The sequence below is a fragment of the Sus scrofa genome, chromosome 6, assembly GCF_054392235.1.
Source record: "Sus scrofa isolate SSC_HxYL_T2T_F1_AM1 chromosome 6, Sscrofa_HxYL_maternal_Yorkshire_Landrace_v2.0, whole genome shotgun sequence".
NCBI classification, from domain to species: Eukaryota; Metazoa; Chordata; class Mammalia; order Artiodactyla; family Suidae; genus Sus; species Sus scrofa.
The window spans coordinates 76,406,625-76,429,928 of NC_139388.1; the positions used below are offsets into that span (position 1 = coordinate 76,406,625).

The 23,304-nt window shown below is 54.5% G+C and overlaps 3 protein-coding genes across 33 annotated transcripts in view; 2 read left to right on the top strand and 1 right to left on the bottom strand.

Annotated features, from left to right (window-relative positions):
* The window catches only part of C6H1orf167 (chromosome 6 C1orf167 homolog), a 25,403-nt gene extending 22,798 nt beyond the window's left edge, over positions 1-2,605 (top strand). For 13 of the 14 annotated variants that reach the window (XM_084962797.1, XM_084962790.1, XM_084962792.1 and 10 more), the window contains 5 exons: positions 303-408; positions 1,145-1,241; positions 1,384-1,519; positions 1,784-1,894; positions 2,335-2,605. In XM_084962797.1, the coding sequence (XP_084818923.1) occupies positions 303-408; positions 1,145-1,241; positions 1,384-1,519; positions 1,784-1,894; positions 2,335-2,415 (531 nt within the window). In that variant the 3' untranslated portion in view covers positions 2,416-2,605. The remainder of the gene's footprint in view (positions 1-302; positions 409-1,144; positions 1,242-1,383; positions 1,520-1,783; positions 1,895-2,334) is intronic. The other variant, XR_014807058.1, reaches the window with a different exon arrangement.
* MTHFR (methylenetetrahydrofolate reductase) lies at positions 910-17,535 on the bottom strand. Of its 14 annotated transcripts, none has more exons than XM_005664996.4 (12): positions 17,474-17,535; positions 14,707-14,949; positions 13,338-13,576; positions 12,382-12,492; positions 9,206-9,399; positions 7,996-8,246; positions 7,590-7,724; positions 7,221-7,401; positions 6,791-6,973; positions 5,684-5,785; positions 4,233-4,352; positions 910-3,914 (listed from the first exon to the last, which is right to left on the bottom strand). In XM_005664996.4, exons 2-12 carry the CDS (start codon positions 14,937-14,939, stop codon positions 3,684-3,686), a joined length of 1,980 nt encoding a protein of 659 aa, XP_005665053.1. In that variant the 5' UTR covers positions 14,940-14,949; positions 17,474-17,535; the 3' UTR covers positions 910-3,683. The 14 variants fall into 14 exon arrangements, with proteins under 14 accessions (XP_005665053.1, XP_020951005.2, XP_005665052.1 ...); XM_021095346.2 differs by having other exon boundaries at positions 13,338-13,690; XM_005664995.4 differs by having other exon boundaries at positions 14,707-14,952.
* Positions 17,536-17,827: 292 nt separating this feature from the next.
* The window catches only part of CLCN6 (chloride voltage-gated channel 6), a 33,804-nt gene continuing 28,327 nt past the window's right edge, over positions 17,828-23,304 (top strand). For all 5 annotated transcript variants that reach the window (XR_014807059.1, XR_014807060.1, XR_014807061.1 and 2 more), the window contains exons 1-2: positions 17,828-17,946; positions 19,032-19,091. Coding sequence is in view for 1 of the 5 variants with exons in the window: in XM_005664997.4 (XP_005665054.3) it covers positions 17,860-17,946; positions 19,032-19,091 (147 nt within the window). In the remaining 4 variants the exon portion in view is untranslated. The remainder of the gene's footprint in view (positions 17,947-19,031; positions 19,092-23,304) is intronic.

Here is a 23,304-nt window from a genome sequence, read left to right on the forward strand (position 1 = left end):
AAGCATAAGCAGTACCCGCCCCACAGGCGGTGCCTGGCCCAGGCAGGCGCTCCCTGGGTGGTAGCCATCACTGGTCCTCTCATCTGTGGGAGGAGGAGGAGGAGGCAGAGGCCTGTGCTGATGGCTGTCACTACTCTCAGGCACCTTCTGTCTCCTCTGGGAGCCTTGGGGCTCCCAGGAGAACCTGAGATGCACACGCAGAAGGTGGGAGGGCAGGGCAGGAAAGGATGCCTGCAGCTCACCTGGACCCCTGGAGGTCCAAGCCCACTGGTTCAGGTTTTCCTGTCTGGCTGTTCCCTCAGACCCGCAGCTGCAGGCCACAGCCCGCAGGGCCTGGGCTGCCCAGCCCAACCCAGCACCACAGCCCTGGTGGACAGAAGCAGCAGAAAGCACCGTCCTGGGCTCAGAGTAAGGAGATCTTCCCTCCTGGGATAAACAGTCTGAGGTGTGAGCTTGGAATTAGCTTCAGGCTCCTCGTGAACCAGTTTGATATATTCACTCTGTGTTTCCCCGTCAATCTCCTCTTCTGGATTTTTTTTTTTTTTTTTTTGGTCTTTTCAGGGCTGCATCCACAGCATATGGAAGTTCCCAGGCTCCAGGTCTTATCGGATCTGTAGCAGACGGCCTACACTCCAGCCACAGGCAGGAGGGATCTGAGCCGAGTCTATGATCTACACTGAAGCTCGTGGCAATGTCTAATGCTGGATCCCCAACCCACTGAGCAGGGCCAGGGATCGAACCTGTGTCCTAGTCAGGTTTGTTACCGCTGAGCCACAATGGGAACTCCTCCTCTTCTGGAATATTTTACCATTTGGAAAAATTCCAATTTTTCCTGTCTCAGCTGTTACTGCTTTTGGGGCCGCAGGCGGCTTTGGCAGATGTGGTGGAAAGAGGGACACAAGACTTAACTCACTTGATACCACATTTTTTTTTTGGCCTACCCATGGTATGCAGAAGTTCCTGAGTCAGGGATCAAACCTGTGCCACAGCAGTGACAAGAGACTTCTTAACCACTAGGCCACTGGGGAACTCCCCAACACCATTTCTTGTTCACCCTCTTCCTTATGCTCCACTTCCAGGGGCACCAGGCGGAGTTTGCCCTCCTGAATGACAATTTAACCTCTCCCCCCTGGACTCTTTCCAGGAGACAGAGACCCTCCCCTCTGCCCCACCTCCCAGCTCCTGCTGCAGCAGCCCAGAGACCCCAAGGGCAAAGGCGAGGCCAGAAAAACGTGGCTGAGGTAGGAGCAGAGCCTGTGTGCGGAGAGCAAGGGGCAGGGGTGGGGGCCAGACCTGGGCCCATGGTCCTGCCCTTTTTCCTGGCTGTGGAGGTGCCGTGACATCCTTGGCCATCAGGATGCACAGCAGGGCCTCTCCCCCCAGAAGGAAGTACCTGCAGCGCTGGCGCCTTGAGACACTACTTCGGAGGCTCCAGGGCTCCCAGCAGGCCAGGTGCCTGGCAGCCACATGGCAGTGCTGGGTGGACGCTTGGGAGGCAGAGCAGCTGGCATGGACACTGGTGAGTGGGGAGGCCCCTTCCAACCCTCGGGTTGATGTCCCATCTCGCATTCCCAGACCTAAGCTCTAGAAGTGTCTCTCAAAAGTAAAGACCTACCACGCCTGAAACCTTGGGCACAGGCGCAGGAGTCTGCATCACTAACATGCCCTTGTCACATCCCTTCCACTTGGTGCCACAGAGGTGCAGGTGGGAGAGGCAGCAAACGGGCTGGGAATACTGGGGGCAGCAACAGGCCCAGCTCAGGGTCACCGACTGTCCCCATAGCTCAGGCAGTGGCACCTGAGACGGGCCTGGCGATTGTGGCGGCAGCGGGTCCTGCGGCTGCAGGTGGCTCAGCGTTTCCAGCAACGGGAAGACAGCTGGGTTCTTTCCCAGGTACTGGGGGGCAACCCCACCCCCTCGCAGGCCCTTCCAGAACAGTGAGACCTGGACATCTGGAGCTCTGGCCCTCTCTGATGGCTGCCCCCAGAACCCTTCATTTTCAGTTGGAGAAAACACAGCCTGGCTTCCCAAGCCTGTAATTCAGCTGGTGATGATGTCCTCAGCCCGGTCCCACCCTGTTGATGGTTTGGGAACCAGGCTTGGCCTGTGGCACTGCAGCTGCTCACACCAGCCCCTCCTTATCATGCCCTCAGATCACAGCTTCCCAGACCTCAAGTCCCCTCTATTCCGAGCCTGTGCATTTGGCCTGGGGCAGAGGGAAGGGCCTCCTTTTCCCTGGGGACAAAAGGAACTGGGCCCAGGTGTTAGCCCAGTGCCGACAGCACAGGCCCAGGAGGGAGCCAGAGAGCCTGCCCTCCCCCGCCCCATTCCAGGCCTTTGAGAGGTGGCACCAGCGCCTGGCAGCCAGGGGCCTGAGGAGCAGAGCCAGAGGAGCAGCCGGAGGCCTAGGATAAGGCCGGGAGCAGACGAAGCTGCCAGATCCTCTGCCTGTACTGGCCCCGGCGGGGAGCAGGGGGCCCAGCTGCAGCTGTAGCTCAGGCCCAGGGAAAGAAAAACAGACCGGAGCCCCACCCATCTGGGGAGCGCCGCGGGGCACTCAGGCCGAGAGCTCTGAAGGACAATAAAACACCCCTGGTCCCAGTGGCTCCTCTCTGTCTCTCTTGCTGGCCCTGCCCCGGCCAGCCAGGCTGTCCTGGCACTGAAGGGCACACGGCTCTGACCCACTTCCTCTGCCATCAGGCCGCTCTTTGGATGCCCACCCCCTCCTCCCCTGAGCCACTGAAGACGGGCAGGGCCATGCGCAGGGACCGGCCTAGCACCTCTGGGCGGCAGGGCTTGAGGGCTGCTTCCTGGGGAGCAGTGCCAGGCAAATTCCGGGATAGGGTGCCCCGAGGGGAGGGGGCAGCTGGCAGGAGGAGGTCTGGCCTGAAAAATAAGCCAGGAAGTCCACCCTGCTCGAGCAAACCTCACCTGCGCCCTCCATGGCAGCAGGCAGGGCACCCTTCAGCCTTCGCGGCCAGGGGAGAAGGCAAAGGCCACGGCTCCGACTCGCACAGGGATTCAGACACCTCTGACCCTGAAGAGGTGCTTTCTTGAGCCACAGGAACACAGAGACAGCTGTGTGAAAAAGGCGTGTAGAAAAGGAACAGTCCAGCTGAGCTCTCGGCCAAGAGCGGGCAGGGACCGTGATCAGGTTTCAGCCCCAGGTCCGTCCAGGGTTCGTGCCCAACGGGGCGTTGGCAGGCAGTGGTCACTCCTTCAATCGCAAGCGGGGGTGCTCGGCTGCCAACGCCTTGGAGGCGGAAGGGTGCGGTACCTTGACTTTGTCTCCTCCGCAGTGCCAGCAGTCCCACTGTGCCTGCTGCGTGCTTGGTGTCCCCATCCCACAGGCCCCAAGAGCAAGGTCACCGCAGCCCCAGGCCAGCTCCCAGGGGCTCTGTCAGCAACACCCCTTCTCAGGGAGGACGGCATTCTGCCCACAGGGGTCCTTTGTGGGGGTCGGGGGGCTGCTCCCCACCAAGAGCCCAGACTCGGCTGAGCGGGGAACACCAGGCTCCCATGTGGGGCGGACTCAGGTCCAGCCAGAGCCGGAAGCCCCCCAGTCCAGCTGCCAGCATCATGGGGGGAGGCCAGGGCTGGGAAGAAGCGAAGAACAGGAGTCCCCAGAAGAGCCGGGACGGGGAGGCGGAAGGTGGGACACGGTAGCCTCACGCGAAGGGTCTCAGGGCGCAGGGTCACTGGCCTCGGGCTCCTTCTCGTTGTGGGGGGGCCTGTTGAGAAGCTCAAATGTGTCCTCCACCACCTGCCAGAGGCAGTTGTCCAGCGGAAACTCGTTGTCCACCAGGTTGACCAGGAAGTAGTTGTCGTGGATGTACTGGATGAGCATGCGGGACGGGGACTCCTCCTCGTACAGTTTGCCCCACTGCTCGATCCACAGCGCGAAGGCCTCGTCCTGCATGTGCGCCACCCAGGCACGCAGACAGGCACACGCAGAGACGCACAGAGACAGAGGCTGGGTGAACAGGGTTGCCCCCGGGCCAGGGCTCCATGCCCAGCACCCCGAGGGCCTCTGCTGCTGCCCAGCAGGATGTTCCCCAGAGCAGAACGGGGCCCCCCAGCCAATGCCACCCCCGGTCCCCAGCCCAGAAGGAACCACCATGAGTCAGAGTCAGGGTGCTGTTCAGCCCTGGTCCCACACTTGGGACCCAGCCCCACGGCCCACCCAAGGCCCCAGAGGGGGGCAGGGCAGGCCTACCCCCGGCCCCCTTACCTTCCAGAACATGAAGCTGACCGGGTCCACCACCGTGGGCTGGATGATCTCCCGTCCAGGGAAGATGCCCCAAGTGACGGCATTGGGCTGCAGCTCGGGCGCGTTGGTGATGTTTTCACCCTGGGCGGCGGTGAGGGGGTGGTTGGGGCGGCTTGGGGTGCAGGCAGCTGTGGTGCTCTCACCGGGAGTGCACGCAGCCCCACCCCACCCCGGCTCTGCAGCTCTGTGCCACTCTCCCTGTGGCCCCAAACCCAGAGGTCATCCTGGGCTCTTCCTCCGCCCTATGCTCCAATCAGCTCCACATCCGGGGGCTCTGCTGGCTTCCTCTTGTGTCCAGCCTCGTGTCTCGCCTGGCCAGGCCTCGATGCTCCTCCACCAGGCCTGCCCTGACCCTGCGCTGCTCACAGTGTCCACTGGGACCTGTCCCAACAAAACCTGGAGCCCGCCTCCCTCTTGCCCATGGGGGAAGACCCAGATTCGAGGCAGCACGGGGAGACCCCTGGACCTGGCCCCACTCACACCTGGGCCTCACTCTGACCCCATTTGGCAGCAATGCCTTTGCATGCTCTCCGCTTTCCCCAGAATGCCCTTCTCCTCCTTGTCCTTAAAGACGCAGGCCATGGAGTTCCCATTGTGGAACAGTGGAAACGAACCCGACTAGGAACCATGAGGTTGCGGGCTCAATCCCTGGCCTCACTCAGTGGGTTAATGACCTGGCGTTGCTGTGAGCTGTGGTGTAGGTTGCAGACACAGCTCGGATCCTGCGTTGCTGTAGCTGTGGTGTAGGCTGGCAGCTGTACCTCCGATTGGACCCATGGCCTGGGAATCTCCATATGCCGCAGGAGTGGCCCTAAAAAGCAAAAAAAAAAAAAAAAACATTCCGGCCACACAGGGCCCCTCCAAATGCTTCCTCTGACCTGGCTAATTAGACATCCCACCCCTGGGGCCCCGGCCTTTCACACGGAACTTTACTGTTAGAAAGTACACTGCTGGGAGTTTCTGTTGTGGTACAGTGGTAATGAACCCAACTGGTGTCCATGAGGTTGTGAGTTCGAACCCTGGCCTCGCTCAGTGGGTTAAGGATCTGGTGCAGCTGTGAGCTGTGGTCTAGGTCGCAGATGCAGCTCAGATCCTGCATGGCTGTGGTTGTGGCCAGCAGCTGTAGCTCCAATTCCACCCCAGCCTGGGAACTTTCAAAGGCTGCAAGTGCAGCCCTAAAAAGCAAAAAAAAAAAAAAAAGAGAAGGAAAAAAAAAGCGCACTGCTTACACCTGCTCATGATTATCCACGAATGGCCTCTCGTGCCAGGCTGGGAGCTCTCAGAGGGCAGGGGCCTGGCTCTGTCTGCGTGTCTGTCTGGCACAATGCCTGGATTGGCGGGGCGCTCCGTGATTGCCAGATGGTGGCATAAATGTGGCGCCCTCGGACCCGGTGACCCAGGCTGGCCCCTACCTTCACATCCACGATGTGATAATTCACTCGGAGCTCATACTTCTTCAGCACCTGCAAGAGCGCCTCCACCGTCTCCCGGGCAGTGAAGAACTCCAGGTAGGCCTGCGGGAGGGAGATGGGCGCCTGTCATGGAACCCACCCTTTGCTGGACGCATCCTCTGGATGCTGCTGAGCATCCTGTGTGCTCCCACACCAGACATCTGCTCTCCTGACTGTCCCGGGAGGCACCCATGAGGACACATGTGGCAGGACACATAAGGTGTTGGGCGAGTTCCCTGGTGGTGTAGTGGCTAATGAACCGCTGTTGTCACTGCTATGCTGTGACATGGGTTGGATCCCTGGCCTGGGACCTTCCACAGGCCACGGATGTGGCCAAAAAAAAGGCATTGGGAACAGCGGTGGCCACTAGCTGGAGCTGGCAAATAACTCAGCAAAGGGGAAGGAAGCCGGTCTGGACGGGTCCAAGGGATGCCTGCCACCCTCCGTCCAGTTGGGGAGGCTCCGTGGAGAAGTCTTTTCTGAAGCTGCACAGGGCACCCAGGTTGGCAAATATGGCGAGACAGACACATCCCACCTGCCCATCTCCATCAGGGATTAAGCCGGGTTCATTTAAATCCATCTGCTACAACCCTCATACAACCGCAGGGAGGGCGCTGTCAGCCCCACTTTACAAATGAGGAAACAGAGTTCAGGGAGGTTGAGCGACTTGCCTGCACTGATGGTAAACAGCAGAGCTGGAACAAAAACCCACATCCTTCTAACCCTAGGGCCCTGGCGCTTTAGAAGGTAAAGTTAACTGCAGCCGCCCTGGGTGAAAAGCGTCCACAAGGAACAGTGACAAGAGCTCCCAGTTAGGGGATGCGCCCCAGGTGCAGAGTGCTTTGCAGGCTTTGTCAAGTTTCATCCCAGGACACGTCCCCATTTACAGAAGAGAATGCTGAGGCTCAGCGTGGTCATAGGCTCAGCCCACCCAGGTCTGCGTGACTCTGAGCCCGAGCTCCTGTCCACCCCGATCCCCTGCCACTCAGAACAGAAAGCCCCAGAGACGAAGAGCCTGCAGTCCCCATCCCGGGGGCGCCCGTGAGTGCCAGTCAAGAAGGGCCACACCTTCTGGAAAACGTAGCCCCCGCTGGGGCCCCAGCCCACGACAGGGTCGGAGGACGGCTTCCCGTTGATGTTGGGCTGGGAGTTGATGGTGAGGATGCCCCGCCGGTTCACCCGCAGCAGCTCCTCCTTCATCAGGCTGGTCTCGGCCGCCAGGGGCTCGTCATTCCAGGGCAGGCAGGTCACCTGAGGAGGGGGAGCGGGGCTGGGGGTCATGGCCCCATCTGGCACCCTGGGCCCCTCCCTGTCCCCGTCAGAGACCCAGCTTGGCTCTGCCCCCATGAGCCCCTTCCAGACACCCCACATGGGGACTCCCCAGCTCACTTTCTCCCTCTGCCGAGATGCCGAGCCTCAGGCTGGGGCCATCACAGCCCTGAGGTCCGGCCCACGGGGCGAGGGGAGGGGACCAGGGAGCCGCCCCAGCAGCACTCACTTTATAGCCATTCTGGTTCGGCTCCCCCGAGAGGTAGTGGGCAAAGACTTCAAAGACGCTCTCTTCGCTGGTCAGCTCCTGCCCCCACATCTTCAGCAGCTCTTCCTTCGGGGACTTGCTCTTCAGGTAGAAGAGGTAGTAGTCCTTCAGCTCCCCAAAGGCGGGAGAGGAGGAGTTGCCCCTGGCAGAGCAGGTGCCAAGGTCAAGGCACACCCTTGACCTTGACCTCCAGACAAGACCGTGACAGCATCCACCCGCCCCGGGGTCGGGGAGGGGGGCATCCCTGTGAATCCTGCTCCAGAGGGTGCAACCATGATCTGTGTCCCCCACCCACCCCCGCCAGGAAACAGTTCATCCAAAGGGACTCACCAGCGGCCGTTGGGGAATTCATCCCACTCCTGGGTGCGGTAAATGTAACTCTTGGGTCTGGAGGCCCAGAAGATGGGACGGACATCTTCCTCCCGACGCTTGGGGTGGGCGCTGACAGCCCAGGGCAGGGGGCGCCTGGGTGAGAACCAAGACAAAAAGCCTCAAGGAATTGCCCTTGGGAGCAGTGGGGAGGGGGCACCACCGAGCCTGGGTTCTTCCATTCAACTCAGATACATCAAGCTGGATGTGGTGTTCCTGCTGACACCGGAGCCCCAAGGGTGCCATCAGCCAGGGTGGCTGGCGCTGCTAGGGCGAGCTGCTCGTTCTGCGACCTCTCCCTGACTTTTCTGCCCGCCTGACTCTCCTCTGTGGCTCCTGGGCCTGAATTTGGGGCCCCTGGCCTCACCTGGGGTCCTCGATCCACAGGCCCAGACGCTTCAGCACCTCTGTGGTGGCCACCTCGCGGTTGAGGGTATAGAAGTGGAGGCCCGGCACCAGGCCACTGGCCAGAAGCTCCTGGCACAAGCTCACAGCCTGCTCGATGCCATAGTTGCGGATGGCGGCGTCATTGTCTTTGATGGGCTCGATCACGTCCTTGATCTGCTGCGGCACCTCCAGCTTGGACAGCTTCACGAGCTGCCGGAGGGAGTGGTAGCCCTGCCCGGGACACGAGGGGGCAGTGGGCGCCATCTCCCAGCCCATCTCTCACCCCAAACACTCATCCCCCACCGGGTCTCCTGGCCCCCGTAGTGTGACACACCGTGACCCAGGAAAGTCAGGCCACATCGTGCGAGGACCCGCCTGGTCCTGCTTTTAAACTCTGCAGAGGACAGACCTACAGCATTCCTGCCGTTGGTCTGAACCAGCCCTTCGGCCCCTACACGTATTTATCGATAACATGTGGTCACCTGAGCCAGTGGCTCCCCATCCTCACTGATGAGCGGATCACTATGTTAAGAACTAACGTACAGGAGTTCCCGTCGTGGCGCAGTGGTTAACGAATCCGACTAGGAACCATGAGGTTGCGGGGTCGATCCCTGCCCTTGCTCAGTGGGTTAACGATCCAGCGTTGCCGTGAGCTGTGGTGTAGATTGCAGACGTGGCTCGGATCCTGCGTTGCTGTGGCTCTGGCGTAGGCCGGGGGCTACAGCTCCAATTGGACCCCTAGCCTGGGAACCTCCATATGCCGCGGGAGCGGCCCAAGAAATACAAAAAGACAAAAAAAAAAAAAAAAAAAAAAAAAAAGAACTAACGTACAAATTCCCAGGCTTCACCCTGAGAAACTACTAACTCAGAACCCCTAGGCAGAGGATCTGGGAATCTATCTTTCAAAAAGGCTTATGAAATGATTCTGGAGACAGCCAAGTTTGGGAAATACCGATTTTAGCAACATTTATGAGCGTTATAATCCCTTTTAGTGACTCTGACCCGTAAGCCCCACCAACAGGTACTGTCGCTATCTGGGGGGACATCAGAGTTGATCAACGGGGTGGAAAGACAACACTTTGCCAGGACTGCGCGTCTGTCTGACGAAAATCTAATGGGCATCCAAGAACTCTGGCCTGTGCCGGGACAAGGGGCCGGAGGGAGTCCACTAGCCCTCCCGGGACCCTCACCTGGATGGGGAAGATGCCCGGGAGGATGGGGCAGGTGATGCCCATCTCGGAGCAAGCCTTCAAGAAGCGGAAGAACGTATCAGCCTCGAAGAAAAGCTGGGTGATGATGAAGTCGGCTCCTGCCGCCACCTTCTCCTTCAGGTGTTTCAGGTCGGCCTCGAAGCTCTCTGCGTCGGGGTGGCCTTTGGGGTAACCTGCCAAGAGGGAAGACAGTAGCGAGAGGCTTGGCTCCGCCTGCCTAAGGTGGGTGATGGAGAAACGAGAGAGCGAGGAATGGAGAGCTCCAGACTCGTCCCTTCCAAGCCCTGAGCAGGGACGGGCTGAAGTGACGGCTGGGCTCGTCTGACGGCCCCCTCGACCTGCAGGTGACCCTTGGAGGGAACCGGCTTAGAGCCACCCCAACCCCGAGAGTGGGGGCGGGGTGTCCCCAATCCCCACTCTGCCCTGCCTCACAGCCCCTGCCATCAGCCAGGCCAATGCGGCCTGCATTTTGTGGCCTCGGAAAAGAGAAAATGCTACATTTAGGCTGGCTGGGCAGCCCTGGGGGAACGGGCTTGGCTCTAGGTACTGGATTAAAACAGTGCCTTTAATTTCACATAAAAATTACTCATCACAGTAAATCAACTATACTTCAATACAACTTTAAAAAATGAAAAAGAAAAAAAAAAAAAAACCTCTAAAAACCCTAAATAAATAAACAAATAAAATCACTCGGGTCCAGGTCAGTGCCAAGTCGGAAAGCGTGTTACCCAAGGAGACGTGAGGAGGGTGGAGACGGCCCGCTTGAAGAGAATAGCAGAGGGGGTTCCCGTCACGGCACAGCAGAAGCGAATCCGACTAGTATCCATGAGGTTGCAGGTTCGATCCCTGGCCTCACTCAGTGGGTTAAGGATCTGGCATTGCTGTGAGCTGTGGTGTAGGCCAGCAGCTGCAGCTCTGATTTGACCCCAAGCCTGGGAACTTCCACAGGCCATGGATGCGGCCCTAAAAACACACACAGACATACACACAAAGAACGGAGAGAATACGGCTCTCTTTTTTTTTTTGGCGTGACCACGGCATGCAGAAGTTCAAATCACCATAGTAGTGACTTGAGCCACAGCAGTGACAATGCCGGATCCTTAACCCACTGAGCCTCCCAGGAACTCTAGGAACTGTTTTTAATTTCCCAGGTCTGTCACTGGGAAAATGGAGTCACTTTAGTCGCATTTTCTATTAGTCGGAGTCTGTGTTGCTCCAGGTGGCGGAACCAGGGTCAGTGTCAGAGGGCTGCTGACAGTGGAAAGAGCAGCCCCACTAAGTAACAGACTCCTGGGGTGTGAAAGCACTGGGGCAGGGGGACAACCAGCTGTCCCCTGGGTCCTCATCAGCTCCAGGAACTGGGTCACTGATTCCCTAAGGACAGAACTTAGCAGTGGCCCTGCCTGCACAGAAGACTGAGGGCACAGAGTGCTGGCTTCTTCAGCTGAGTCCAGGGCAGGACCCCAAGTCAGGAAGGGGCAGACCCGCACCCACACTGTTGGGCAGCCAAGCTGCTTTGCGGTGATTAGACAGTTTCGTGCTTAAGAAACCCTGAGTCATCAAAAATGGATATAAAAACTACTGTTTCAAGGATAAGGGGGTGGGGAGTTTAAACACCAGAATTTTATACTTTCAGTAACAAGGCTATTTTTCCAGCAGGAATTTTAGAAATAAGTGTTAGTAGCCAAAACACTATAAAACCTCAACAGCACCCAACCAATCCAGCAGCTGCTGACACCCAGATCTCACTCAGCTTTACTGCGTGCTTGTCCAAGCACAGCCAGCTGGGGTGCCGGCTCCTCCACCATTTCCCTTCTCCACCACTTTCCCAGAAGCAAAGCTCCAAACCGCTTGGCAACCGAGTGCTCATGGCTCTGTGGTTTCCACTCTTGAGCACCCAAAGCCCACTGCCCATGGGCACCCTCCGCAATCAACTGACTGTCTTGTCGAGAGCAACGACACTGAATTCCTACTCCTCTGGGCCTCCCACACCCATCCACGTCAACACCCTCTTCTCAATGCTGGGAAGAGTACGGGGCCTGGGGACTAGCCCAAATCCCGTAACAAGTGATTTCCTTGCAGCCCTTTGGTTTTGTTTGTTTTGCTTTTTAGGGCTGCACCTGCAACATATGATAGTTCCCAGGCTAGGGGTTGAATCGGAGCTGCAGCTGCCGGCCTACACCACAGCCACAGCAACCCGGGATCTGAGCCGCGACTTCGACCTACACCACAGCCCATGGCAATGCCGGATCCTTAACCCACTGAGCGAGGCCAGGGTTCGAACCTGCATCCTCATGGATCCCACTCACGTTCATAACCCACTGAGCCACAACGGGAACTCCCAAATGCAGATCACTCTGATTTGGTACTCCACAATGCAGTCATGTATGTTTTCATAAGGAACAGTATGATTTTCTCCAAACTACCTGCAAAAAATGTTTGTGGCAAGATGATGTGTCAGACTGATCCCCGGATCTCTTGTGTCCCTGGCACATGCTGCCCCATTACACCCAAGCCCCTGGTTGGGAAGCTGAAGGCCCAGACCCCCTGAGCCAGGGCAGGAGGGAAAGCCACACCATCTGGTTCCAGCAGGTGAACCTTGTCTCCAGGCTGTGGCTGAAGGAACTAGAGCTGAGCCGATCTAAGCCTCTCTCCTGAGGATTTGGAATTGACAGAGGTCTGTCAATCAGTCCGGGCGACAGTGAGGAGCCAGTGGCAGGTCAGGGGTTTACCATACACACCGGGGACAGGAAGAGGGCACCTGTCAGGTGTACTGAATGAGGCGTGGAGCAGCGGGAGGCAGACGCGGGGCCCTGCGGCTCCAGAGGGGATGAGGGAGGGCCTCGACTCTGTCTGCCTCCTGGTTCCAGGGCTTAGTGAGGTCCAATGCCATTTCCTGACCTTGTCCTGAGATTCCTGCCCCCAGAATCTTGATCCATATACCCCTTTTGTGCTTTAAAAGTAGGGCTGGGAAACAGATGAAGATCAAGAAAAGGCAGAGGAACCAAAACTTAAGGGGCGGGGGCGAGCCAGGGAGGGGAGTGGAGGACAGAACAAGAGGACAGATGTCACCGCGGCACCTCCCTCACCTGAACTGAGTACCTTTCACCCTGCCCCTCTCCGGCCCCACCTGCTGGGACGCCCCGGCCACTCACCTGCCACACAGACGTCGAAGTAGTCACCAAACTCGCTGCGGATGTGCTTCACCAAGTCTGCAGCGTAGCTGAAGCCTCCTTCCTCTGCTTCCCACTGGTCACCTACAGGGTCTGCAGGGTTGGAGGTCTCGGTGCTGGGTCTCACTCGCCCTCCAGGCAGCCTCTCTGGTCCTTCTCCCCACCCACACCCAGGACCATGAGCGCTTCGAAGGCAGAGCCTTCCTGTGACTTTAAGTTGGTGCCTCTGCCTTCTCACTGAGGATCTGGTAAACTGGGAGGAAGATGGCAGCCAGCCTATCAATCGCGGAGTCCTTGCTCTGCGCTGCGGGCTGCAGTGGCCGACAGGGAGCAGCTGCTGCTCTCCATCCAGTCTGGAGCACCAGAGACCCGGTCCCTACTCAGACCTGCCTGCGTCCAGGCCCCCTCACCCAACTCTGCAGCTCCCTCTCCCTGCCCTTAGAATCCTTGTCTGCAAGGGGGTATCTCCCTCCGGTCAAGGGGGGAGTGGTCTTTGGGGCGGGGAGCCTGAGACCACAGGTTCCCACCAACGGGCTCCCATGTCCCAACGTTTATGTGGCCCACTGACAGCAGGGGCCAGAGGCATCGCCGGCTCTTCTCAGTCCTGGGACACAAGCCAAAACTGAGCTCTCTGATTGGGCCAAAACCGGCTGCAGCCAGCGATCTGATCAATGAAGCTGCGTAGAGTCAGGACAGAGAGTTATCAGACGCCAGCCCAGTGCAGACTCAATGCCTAGAGTGAGGTCAAGAGGTCAGGAGGTGGCTCCATCTGTGCCGCCCACGGTCCTCCCGACCATGATGCCCATGGATGCTACCGGCAGGGATGGGAGCCTGCGTGGACTCAGTGTGGGACACGGAGAAAAGCAAAGGGCCGTTTCAGGGACAGAGGAGGTCTTCGGGAAAGCAGAACCCCAGAGGGCCGCGGGTGGGCTCCGCACCTCCCCTCAGCGCCAAGATGTTTTTCAGGCCCAGCCGCTTGGCCTTGTGCAGGTAGCCCGTGACCTCCTCCCGGCTCTGATGGCAGCAGGTCATGTGCAGTATGGTCTCCAGGCCGCAGTAGTTCACGGCCGTGCTGGCGATCACCATGGACGAGGTCTCCTTGTCCGAGCCAGGGTCCCCTGCTGGGTGCCAGGTCACATCTATGAAGAGAGGGCCGCCTGCCCCCATCCGGTCAAACCTGCGGGGAGTTTCTTTCTGAACAGGGGCTCCTGGGGGCGCACCACCCTTCACCCCCTTCCCGTGGGCTCTGGGAGTTAGAGAAGCATCCGGTGTTGGTTGGAATCCGACTGACCTGCATCCACAATAATAAATAATAGAAATAATAAATAAAAATCAATCAATCTGGCTTTGGTGCTTATAAGCTGTGTGACCTTGGGAGAATTACTTAATCTCTCTGAGCCTCAGTGTCCTCATTTCTGCAAAGTGGCAGCAGCCAGTGAGTGCCACATTCATAAAGACACTCTGAGGATATGGTGCTAGCTGGCTCTACAGCTCTTGCAGTGCTGGGTACGCAATGAACGTGCAACCAGGGTGCTATGACTCTGGTGACTTACTGTGGACGTGATATATGAGAACAGCGAGGCCACTCTGTGCACAAGCAGCACTTTGGACTTTTCTAAGTGCTTGCATGTTTATTACCTCGGGCGAGTTAAGACATTTTGATGGTCAGGTGTTGGGGAAATCCTCAGAGGGGCAAGTGAGGCCTCGTTCTGGGGACAGAGAAGGTCCACAGACACAAGTTTCTTTCATGCTGCCCCCTAGTCCCGGTGCAGGGGCCAAGAGTCCTGCAGGCCACATTTCCAGACCTGGAATCAAGAGCTACGACAAGCCAAGCCGACTGGATTACATTAGCACTTCGAGAATCGCATGAGAAGCACAAGTGGTTAAAAGCATGAACCTTAAAAAAGGAACTGCGATTCGTGAAGTGCTAACGTAATCCAGTCGGGCGTTTTTCGATTTCACGGGAATAATCCAAATTCCTAACTGGCTGCAAATGCTCTCCAAGTCCCCAGTTTGTAACTTCCTACAATCTACTCAGGATCTGGCCCCAAGTTCCGCTAAAGAATGCAGTCAGGGAGAGTCAACATTTTTTTAACCCATTGAAGAGCGGGTCTAAACATTCCAGGTGCTTGGAGGGACTTTCACAAACAACAGAAGCTGCGTATATCGAAGGATCTACCCTGGCTTGGCTTTTTTTCCACCTCTTTTTTCTGCCGGGTCAAAGTGCAGCCCTGCCTCAGGGCTGACAGCTCACATTCCCCCCAACCCACGCCTCCATCCCCAGCTCCTTATCTTACATCCACTCACCTAGAGATGAGATTGACGGCGCCCTGAGCAGTTCGAGGAGGGAAGAATTCTAGGGAGAACCACTTGTCACCTGACTCCATCCTCCGCTTCATCTTCTCCCTGAGCCTCTCGTGACGCTCGGGGTCCAGCCCCGGTGTAGAGCACCTTGAGCTCTCCTTGGAGCTCTCGCTGCCACTGCTGCTGCCCTCACAGCGGGGGCCGGGGCCGCCGTTCCCTCTGGGTTCGTTCACCATGGCTGAGCTCCTGCTGCATGGGGTGAGGGCGGGGGTGTGAGACGGCAGGCGGGCAGCCGAGCCCCAGAGTAGCAGGGTCAAGTGAGAGGCGCTGCATTTCCACGCAGGAAGAAGGCCGGAAAGGGTATGGGTGACAACGGCCCCACCCAGTGGCTCCACGAGCCACCGTCAAGGTTGTCTGCGCAGCCTCGCTCCAAGCTTTGCCCTCCGCGGCTCCCCGACTCCATATAGGGCTGCCCCCACCCAGCACAGACACACACTCCTTCAGCCCCTGGATCCTCCGTGACCGCTACCTGATGGCGGGTGGCACAGAGGACCTCGAGATGCCAGCCTCCAAGGCCCGCACTCCTAGAGAGGGGCAGCACTGCCCAGCTGGGAGGCCCTTGGCTTTTGGACGGTCCATTTCTGCTAGTTTAGACTCAGACCCCAGACCTCTGGGGAAGAATCCGAGGAAACTTCCCCAGCGGGTGTGTCCGACTGGGCGGAGCTGTGACAAAGGAAAAGCTCAGAGCTGTAGCTGGGCCAAGCCGTGCAAGGGGGCGGGGGCAGGGCTTCCAGGCCAGCGGGAGAGCTGAGGCTCTAGTGGTCGAAGGCGGATGGAAGGAGGGGGATGTAGGGCTGGAGGCAGCCGGGTTTGGGCGGAGATGGGGCTACAGACAGATGTGCACTGGATCACTCCAGAGAAGGAATGGCTCAGCCACGGAAACGCCTCCTGCTAGTGCGTTTCTATGTACACAGGATGGAAGGGGTGGGGGTTTGACAAAGCAGCCAGATTTCTCCTGAGTGTGTGCTTCTCCAAAAAGACCATGGATTAGACTTGACATTGGCTGGGTTCCAAAAGTAGCCAGACCCAAGTTCAGTCAGAGCATGGATTTACATCCAACTCAGAACAAAGGCTGTCCAGTCTGTGCCTGCCTTCCAGGCTGTTCTTATACACACCACTGAAGTCAAAGTAATTAGAGTGACGACAGAGCCACCAGAGTCGAAGCCCTGAACCATGGCAACCACAGGCAGGCCGACAGAGGGCACAGTGCCACTGGGCAGTTTGGTGGGGAAAATAAAGACAGAAACTTTCTAAGGAAACGCTACTCTTGTACAGGAAGGTGCAAGCACATAGCAGTGAAAACCCAGGGGATGGGGACATGGAGCACTAGAGGGACAACCAGGCCAGGTTCATGCCTTTCAGGAAATGTCCACTGCTAAGCCAGTGTTCTTAACCATTTTGGGGTCCTAGACTCTTGAGAAACAGGTAAGATCAATTGCTCCTCTCCCCTAAAACACACAACAAGTGCACATAACACACACTGGTCCCTCCAAAGTCAAGGAGTTGAGGGAGTTCCCACTGCAGCAAGTAGGTTAAGGACCTGGTGTTGTCACAGCTGGGGTGTATGTAGGTCACAGCTGCAACTCAGATTTGATGCCTGGCCCAGTGTGCCACAGGCTCCACAAAAAAAAAAAAAAAAAAAAAAAAAAGTCAAAGAGTTGAGCCCAGACCACGCTTTCCATCCCTAGGGAAGCCCATTTTGATTCTGACCTAAAACTCCAGTTTCTCCGTGGGGATTAATGTCAAGAATGAGAAAGGAGAGAGCCTCAAGATCAGCCTAGGCTGGTCTTTCTCTGGAATTCAAGAGAGTGCCTCATTAATTGCTGGAACAAACCAAGAGAGGGGAAGGAGGCTGAACCACAGACAAATCAGAGCCATGGACAAACTATCTATCTGCTCTTTGTTCAATAAGGACTTACCTCATTCCTAGCATGTGCCAGGCACTAGCCTTCTTTCAACGTTTTTTGTGTGCTACCACCTACCCATTTCAAGCTAGGGTCCCATCGCACCCAGGGCTGTAATTGTGGGCTCACAGGTTTGCCTGCGCTCCCTCTTCTCAGTTCTCTGAGACCAGGGCAGGGTATTCTGTCCATGGTATCTCAGTGCCTGGCATATGGCACTAACAGCCAGCACTCCTGAGCACCGACCCACCAGGCACTGTCACTCTGTTCTCAGAATAATCCTTTACCATCTGCTGAGCACTTACTTAATCAGTGCCGAGCAAGGGGCAGTGGGGAAATACGGAGGCCACCACTCCCAGAAAGGTCGGGTGGGCACCCGTGCGCAGCCCGATGCAGTGGACGCCGGAAACAGGGCCAGCGGACCACCGCCCTTCTCCAGGCGCTCGGCGGGGAACCGGCGAAGAGTCTTTGGCGCCCGGGTGGCTCGGGGGCAGTGGATCAATTCACCGGGTCACCGGCTCATGGTCGGGGTGAAGAAATGAAGGCCCAGGCGCAGTCCGGCACGGGGACACCCCGACTCAGGGCCGCCTCCGACTAGGCCGGGAAGGAAAGTGAGTCTTCGCTTCGCTGCTGGGGGTCGTGCAGGAGGCAGCCATTGAGGATTACATTACTCTCTCGGAGGACGAGCGAGGAGGGGGCGGGCCGGCCGCTATCGCTCTCTGCCCACAGGCAAGAGCCCGCCCCCGGGTGGGTGGTCCCCAACTCCTTGGTCTCCCTCCCTGGCAACCCCGCGACTCGCTGTCACTCACCCTCTGGTCGCGGATGACTCGGAAAGCGTGCCCGCCGCAGCTGCGTGGACGCTGCGGGGCCCGCCGGAGGAGGGGGCGGGGCACGAGTGGGGGGCGCGGCGCAGGTGTCAGGTTGCTAAGGGAGGTGCGAGCAGAGGGCGGAAACCACCGACCCAGGCGCCCGGAAGCCCCGCCCCCAGCATGGCCGCGCCCAGAAGTCTCTTTGGAAGCCGTCCCTCCGCCGTCATGTGACGCGAGCCCTCGCCCCACCCGTTTGCAGCCACTCCCAGTCTCCGTCCCCAAGCACGAGAGGGCCACGTGACACTCCCGGAGCCAGTCACGTGAGGCGCGGATCCTGGGCGGGAGGGGGTTGCCAGAGGGGTCCAGGGTGGCAGTAAAGGAGGAAGATGGCGGGGTGCAGGGGGTCCCTGTGCTGCTGCTGCAGGTGGTGCTGCTGTTGTGGTGAGCGTGAGACCCGCACTCCCGAGGAGCTGGTGAGGAGCTGGCGGAGCGGGGCTGGGCAGGGGGCGGTTGCTAAGGGACCGGGGAGAGGCGTTGCCGGGGGTGGGGCCGGGCCGAACATGGACCGCAGGTGGCAGCGGGTGGGGCGTGGGGACAACAGCCTGGGCTCTGGAAGCATCTGCCGGGCTTCACGCGTACAAATCTGGGCTTTTGTGTGTGTGTGTGTGTGTGTGTGTGTGTGTGTGTGTGTGTGAGTGATCATAACCCTTGCCTGGAATCTGAGGGAGAATCCAGGCCTGCTCCAGTGCATCCCGTCCTCATATGCTTTTATTTCCATCTGAAAGGAGTTTTGAATGAAACAAGCGTTTTCAGAAGGAGCTCCTCCACTGGAGTTTGTGCAGATCATGCAGCTGAGATTCTCCAGCCCTTTCTCTATTTCCTCACCTTTTCTGGGTCACTGATATTCCAGCTTCCATCTGCAAAGCACTCTGGGAAAACTTGAGTTATGTCCCCAGAGTTGACAAGTCCCTCCTGGTTTCAGACTTGGCATGCTGTCAGGTGGAACCTGAATATTTTCCACCTTAAGCTGGCAAGGGACATCTTTGAAGTGTCCTGAAGACGAGTGATTATTTGGAGAATGTTCTGTAGGGATGAAGAGCTCAGTTGGATGAGGGTAGATCCCCACCCATGGGTAGAACCCCACCCGCTCCACCCCCATCCCAAAAGGTTGTTTTTCCGTCTAGTTCCCATTTGAAAATGACTTCAGATGACTTAGAAACTAGCAGTTGATTTCAGTACATATTTCTGCCTCATTCCAATTTTTTTTTTTTTTTTTTTGCCTCATTCCTCTTTAAAAACCATTAAGGAGTTCCCATCATGGCTCAGTGGTTAACGAACCTGACTAGTGTCCATGAGGACATGGGTTCGATCCCTGGTCTCACTCAGTGGGTTAAGGATCCTGCCTTGCTGTGGCTGTGATGTAGGCCGGCAGCTACAGCTCCGATTCTGCCCCTAGCCTGGGAACCTCCATATGCCTCAGGTGTGGCCCTGAAGAGACAAAAAGACAAAAAAAAAAAAAAATTAAGAGGGTCTTCCTTCTGTGGATCTGTTCTTCTAGACCATCCTTGGAGAAACACAGGAAGAGGAGGATGAGATCCTTCCAAGGAAAGACTATGAGGTAAGATTCTTAGATGCTGTCTTGGGTACCAAAAGTAGTGAGTGACCTGCTCACTTCAGACCCAAGCATTAGGATTCCAACCAGAGATGCTCTTTGACCTTTTCTCCCAGGAGATGAGTAGGTAAGAGGTAACTTCTTTGTGGAAAGGAGACTGTTTAAAAAGCCCTTTTCTCACCTCAACCCCAAGCAGGGTCTGAGTGTGTCTCCATGTTTTCGTGGATCTGTGGTACCTTAATCTGGGTAGAGTATGTGTTTGCTATTAGATGTTTTCTTTTACAACCTGCAGAGACCCAGAGTCAAAGCCACTGAGTGTGTGCTCCTAACACGTGAGGACAAGAAGACTTTGCTTCTCTTCTGAGTGAACTGAGTTTTCAGATGATTGTTTCCTGTCTAAGCAGCTTCTCTCAGAAATGTTAATTCTTGAGTGTAGTTCTCCATTTCAGGCATGGAATTCAGAGAGGAGGGGAGTGTGTGTGTGAGTGGGTGTCTGTGTAGTAAGGCCAGGCCAGTCCTGCGGAATGCTTTTCTATTATTTAACCAGTTCACGATGACATTTCTATGACTTTTGCAATGACAAACACAAGCCACAGTTGTGATAGAGGATTTGTAAATGATTTACAAAAAGAGGCTAGAGAAAAACCCACAACCCTGATCATTGAAAGATGATTATTCACTAACAAAACATCCTTTTCCATGTTTTTTTTTTTTAAGTAGCAAAGTAAGATTCTACTAAATACTCTATTTTAACATATTTTCTCCCTCCACTGGGTGACAGTTTTTATATCAGTAGCTGCTTTTCTATAATATCTTTTCAAATAGGGGAATGGTATTTCCTTATGGCACAGTTTCTTTAATCTGATTTTTCTATATTGTGAACTGCATGGTGGGGGCCATCCTTTCTAGATCATCTTTAATTGGTTCTTTAGGATTAATTCCAAGGAGTGGAATTAATCATGTCTGTGTTTAATGCTTTTTAAAAATATGTTGTGCAGACTTTGAAAATTCAGTATTCTAAAACAATAACATACCCAGGCTAATTTTCTTTTTCTATTTCATCTTACTCATGCTGTAGAATTTAGTGTAAGTACTAATGATTTGTAGTGTAACATGGAATTTTAAAAACCTTTTATTCTAAAGAATTTCAAACATAGACAAAAATGGACAGAATAGTAAGAGAAAGCCCCTGTACTCATCACACAGCTTCACACATCATTCAGCTCATGCCCAGCCTTGTTTCGTCTATTTTCCCATCCACATCCTCCTTCCTATATTATTTTGAGAGAAATTCTATACATCACATCATTTTGTCCATAAATAATTCAGTGTGAATCATTAGTGGGTAAGGGCTTTCTTTTTAGCGTAACCCAATACCATTTTCATACCTAAGAAATTGACAATGATTCTTTAAAATCAAATATCCAGTGTTGAAATTTTCCAGTTGTCTTATAAATGTCATGTACTTTTTAATAGTTTGTTTGAATCAGGTTCCAAATAAATGGTCCTCACATTCATTTGTTTGATATATCTTTTTAAGTCAAGTGTATTTAAGATGAAATAGGTTCCACCTTCATCTTTTTTTTTTTTTTCCTTGCATTTGACTTGACAAAATAATTTGAGGACTCTGGAATTTGCCAGGTGGACCACAATGATGTAGTTTAACCCGCCTCTCTGATGCGAGTGCTTTTAATCAATCAAAAAGCACCGTATTTTCTCGTATTTGTTAAATACTTGTTTGCCTGTGTGTAGTCAAGAGATTTACGTGAATTAGTATAAAATGGTCCATATCATGTGGTCAGTTCGAACCCCCTCATTGAGCCTGATGATATCCTATTACCATGACTGACGCAGTCTCAGCCTTTATGCTTCTCTTGGGAGCTCAGCACAGCATCTCTGCTCCATTGACCTACTGTTCCCCAGGCTCCTTTCTTCCTTTGACTAAATTGCACTCATATTTGTAATGCATTTCCTTTCAGCTGATATGCATATTTATATAAATTTTATGGGTTAATATTCTTTTTTGTGAGTCATTAGTATTTCCAAGTAACCATCTCTGTGTATGAACTCCCTCAGAGCATTTGCTGTGTGTAAGAGCAAATTTAGCTAGGCACTTAATCAGAAAATTTGCTTAGATTTTATTTACGAGGAATCAGCTAGAGAAACCTGTTGTACATCTTTCTAAAATGTGCTCCTTTTGTCTTAGTGAAAGTTCATTGCATATCCTTGACTCTTTCTCTGAAAAGTTGGGGGTCTTACAAGATGTTAGACTCCCATTTTGACATCCAGTCTCCTTATAGGTGGCTTGAAAAATAACAACTCCCTATGTGTGGGAGGGGGTAGTTAGCAAACACCACTGTTTTTGTGCAGGTCACAGAGCCCATAGTGCTCATTTGAGTTGGAAAAAGGGCCCCTCAGAGCCAAAGACTTCAATAAAAGGCTATTGCAGCACCCCCAACTCAAGGCCCATTGGCAGTGCTCTTTGTGTGAACCCTAAGGTGCCTGTCCTTCCTGGGGGAACTTGGGCTACATCTCAGGCCCCATTTCCCCCATAGCCCTGTGCCGTATTTGCTCCTTACCATGGGCAGCAGCCCTGCAGGCCACCTGTACGAATTTCAGTTTCTAAAAAGTTGTTAGTCCTTCAAAGCAAAGAGCAGCATATACAGCAGAAATAAAGGAAAGTTGGTCATGGCAAAGAAGTAAAAATATCTGGGGATTTTTGATTGTTTCTTTTTAAGAAAGTTAGACTTTAGCATCTCCCACTGTAGTGCAGTGGGATGGGCAGCGTCTTAGGAACCCTGGGACTTTTTCCTTGCAATTTACTTGACAAAATAATTTTAGGACTCTGGAATTTGCCAACTGGTTCGATCCCTGGCCTGGCACAGTGAGTTAAAGATTCAGGGTTGCTGCAACTGCAGCTTAGGTCATGACTGCGGCTTGGATCTGATCCCTGGCCCAGGGGGTCCATATGCCATGGGGCGGCCAATAAATGGAAAAAAGAAAGAAAAAAAAAGAAAGTTAGACTTTATCCAGATTTTATTTTATTTATTTATTTTTCATTTTTATTTATTTATTTTTTTGGCCACACCTTCAACATGCTGAAGTTCCCAGGCCAGGGATCAAACCTGCACCACAACAGTGACCTGAGCCACTGCAGTGGCAACACCGGATTCTTAACCAGCTGTGCTACATGGGAAGTCCAACAATACCTGCTTTTAATAACAGATCGTATAGTTCATTGGTACTTGTTTACCAAGTGTCAAACTTTCAGCTAGTATTTTTTGTTGTTTTTTTTTTAAGAGAAATGATTGGTCTTTTTGGGGGGTAACTGTTACTAAATCTTCCTCTTAACAGCTTTATTTAACTGTAATTCACATTCTATACAGTTTACCCATTTAAAGTGTACACTTTTTTGGAGTTCCTGCTGTGGCGCTACAGGAACAGTGGTGTCTTGGGAACCCTGGGACGCAGGTTCAATCCCCGCCCGGGCACAGTGGCTTAAGGATTTGGCAGCTGTGGCTTAAATCTTGACTGTGGCTCGGATCTGATCCTTGGCCCGGGAACTTCATATGCCGTGGGGTGACCAAAAATGGAAAAAAATAAATAATAAAGTGTACAGTGTCAGTATATTCACAGAGTTGTGCAACCATCATCAAATCGATTTCAGGACATTGTCATTCCCCAGGAAGAAACCATACACCTGTTAGTAGTCACGGCCTGTTCCTCTTGCCCCTAACTGTGGGCAGCCACTAATTTGCTTCCTATCTCAGTACCTTTGCTCATTCTGGACATCAACAAACCTTTTATTTTTTTAATTTTAATTTTTAAGGCCACACCCACAGCATATGAAGTTCCCAGGCTCAGGGTTGAATCAGAGCTGTAGTCGCTGGCCTACACCACAGCCATAGCAACACCAGATTGAAGCCACGTCTGCAGCCTACACCACAGCCCACGGGAACACCGGATCCTTAACCCACTGAGCGGGGCCAAGGATGGATACTAGTTGAGTTTGTTACTGCTGAGTCACAATGGGAACGCCAGCAAACCTTTTAAATGTTTATGGAGCCATACCCTTATTAGAACCATCAAGCAAATAATTAATTGGTTGGTAATTTTTATACGTATTTGGTATGAAAGATCGTCATATTTTTCAACGTGTTAATTTTTTTCCCTGTTTGTTCCTAAAATGTGATGTCATTTAACTGATTAAAAGATATAT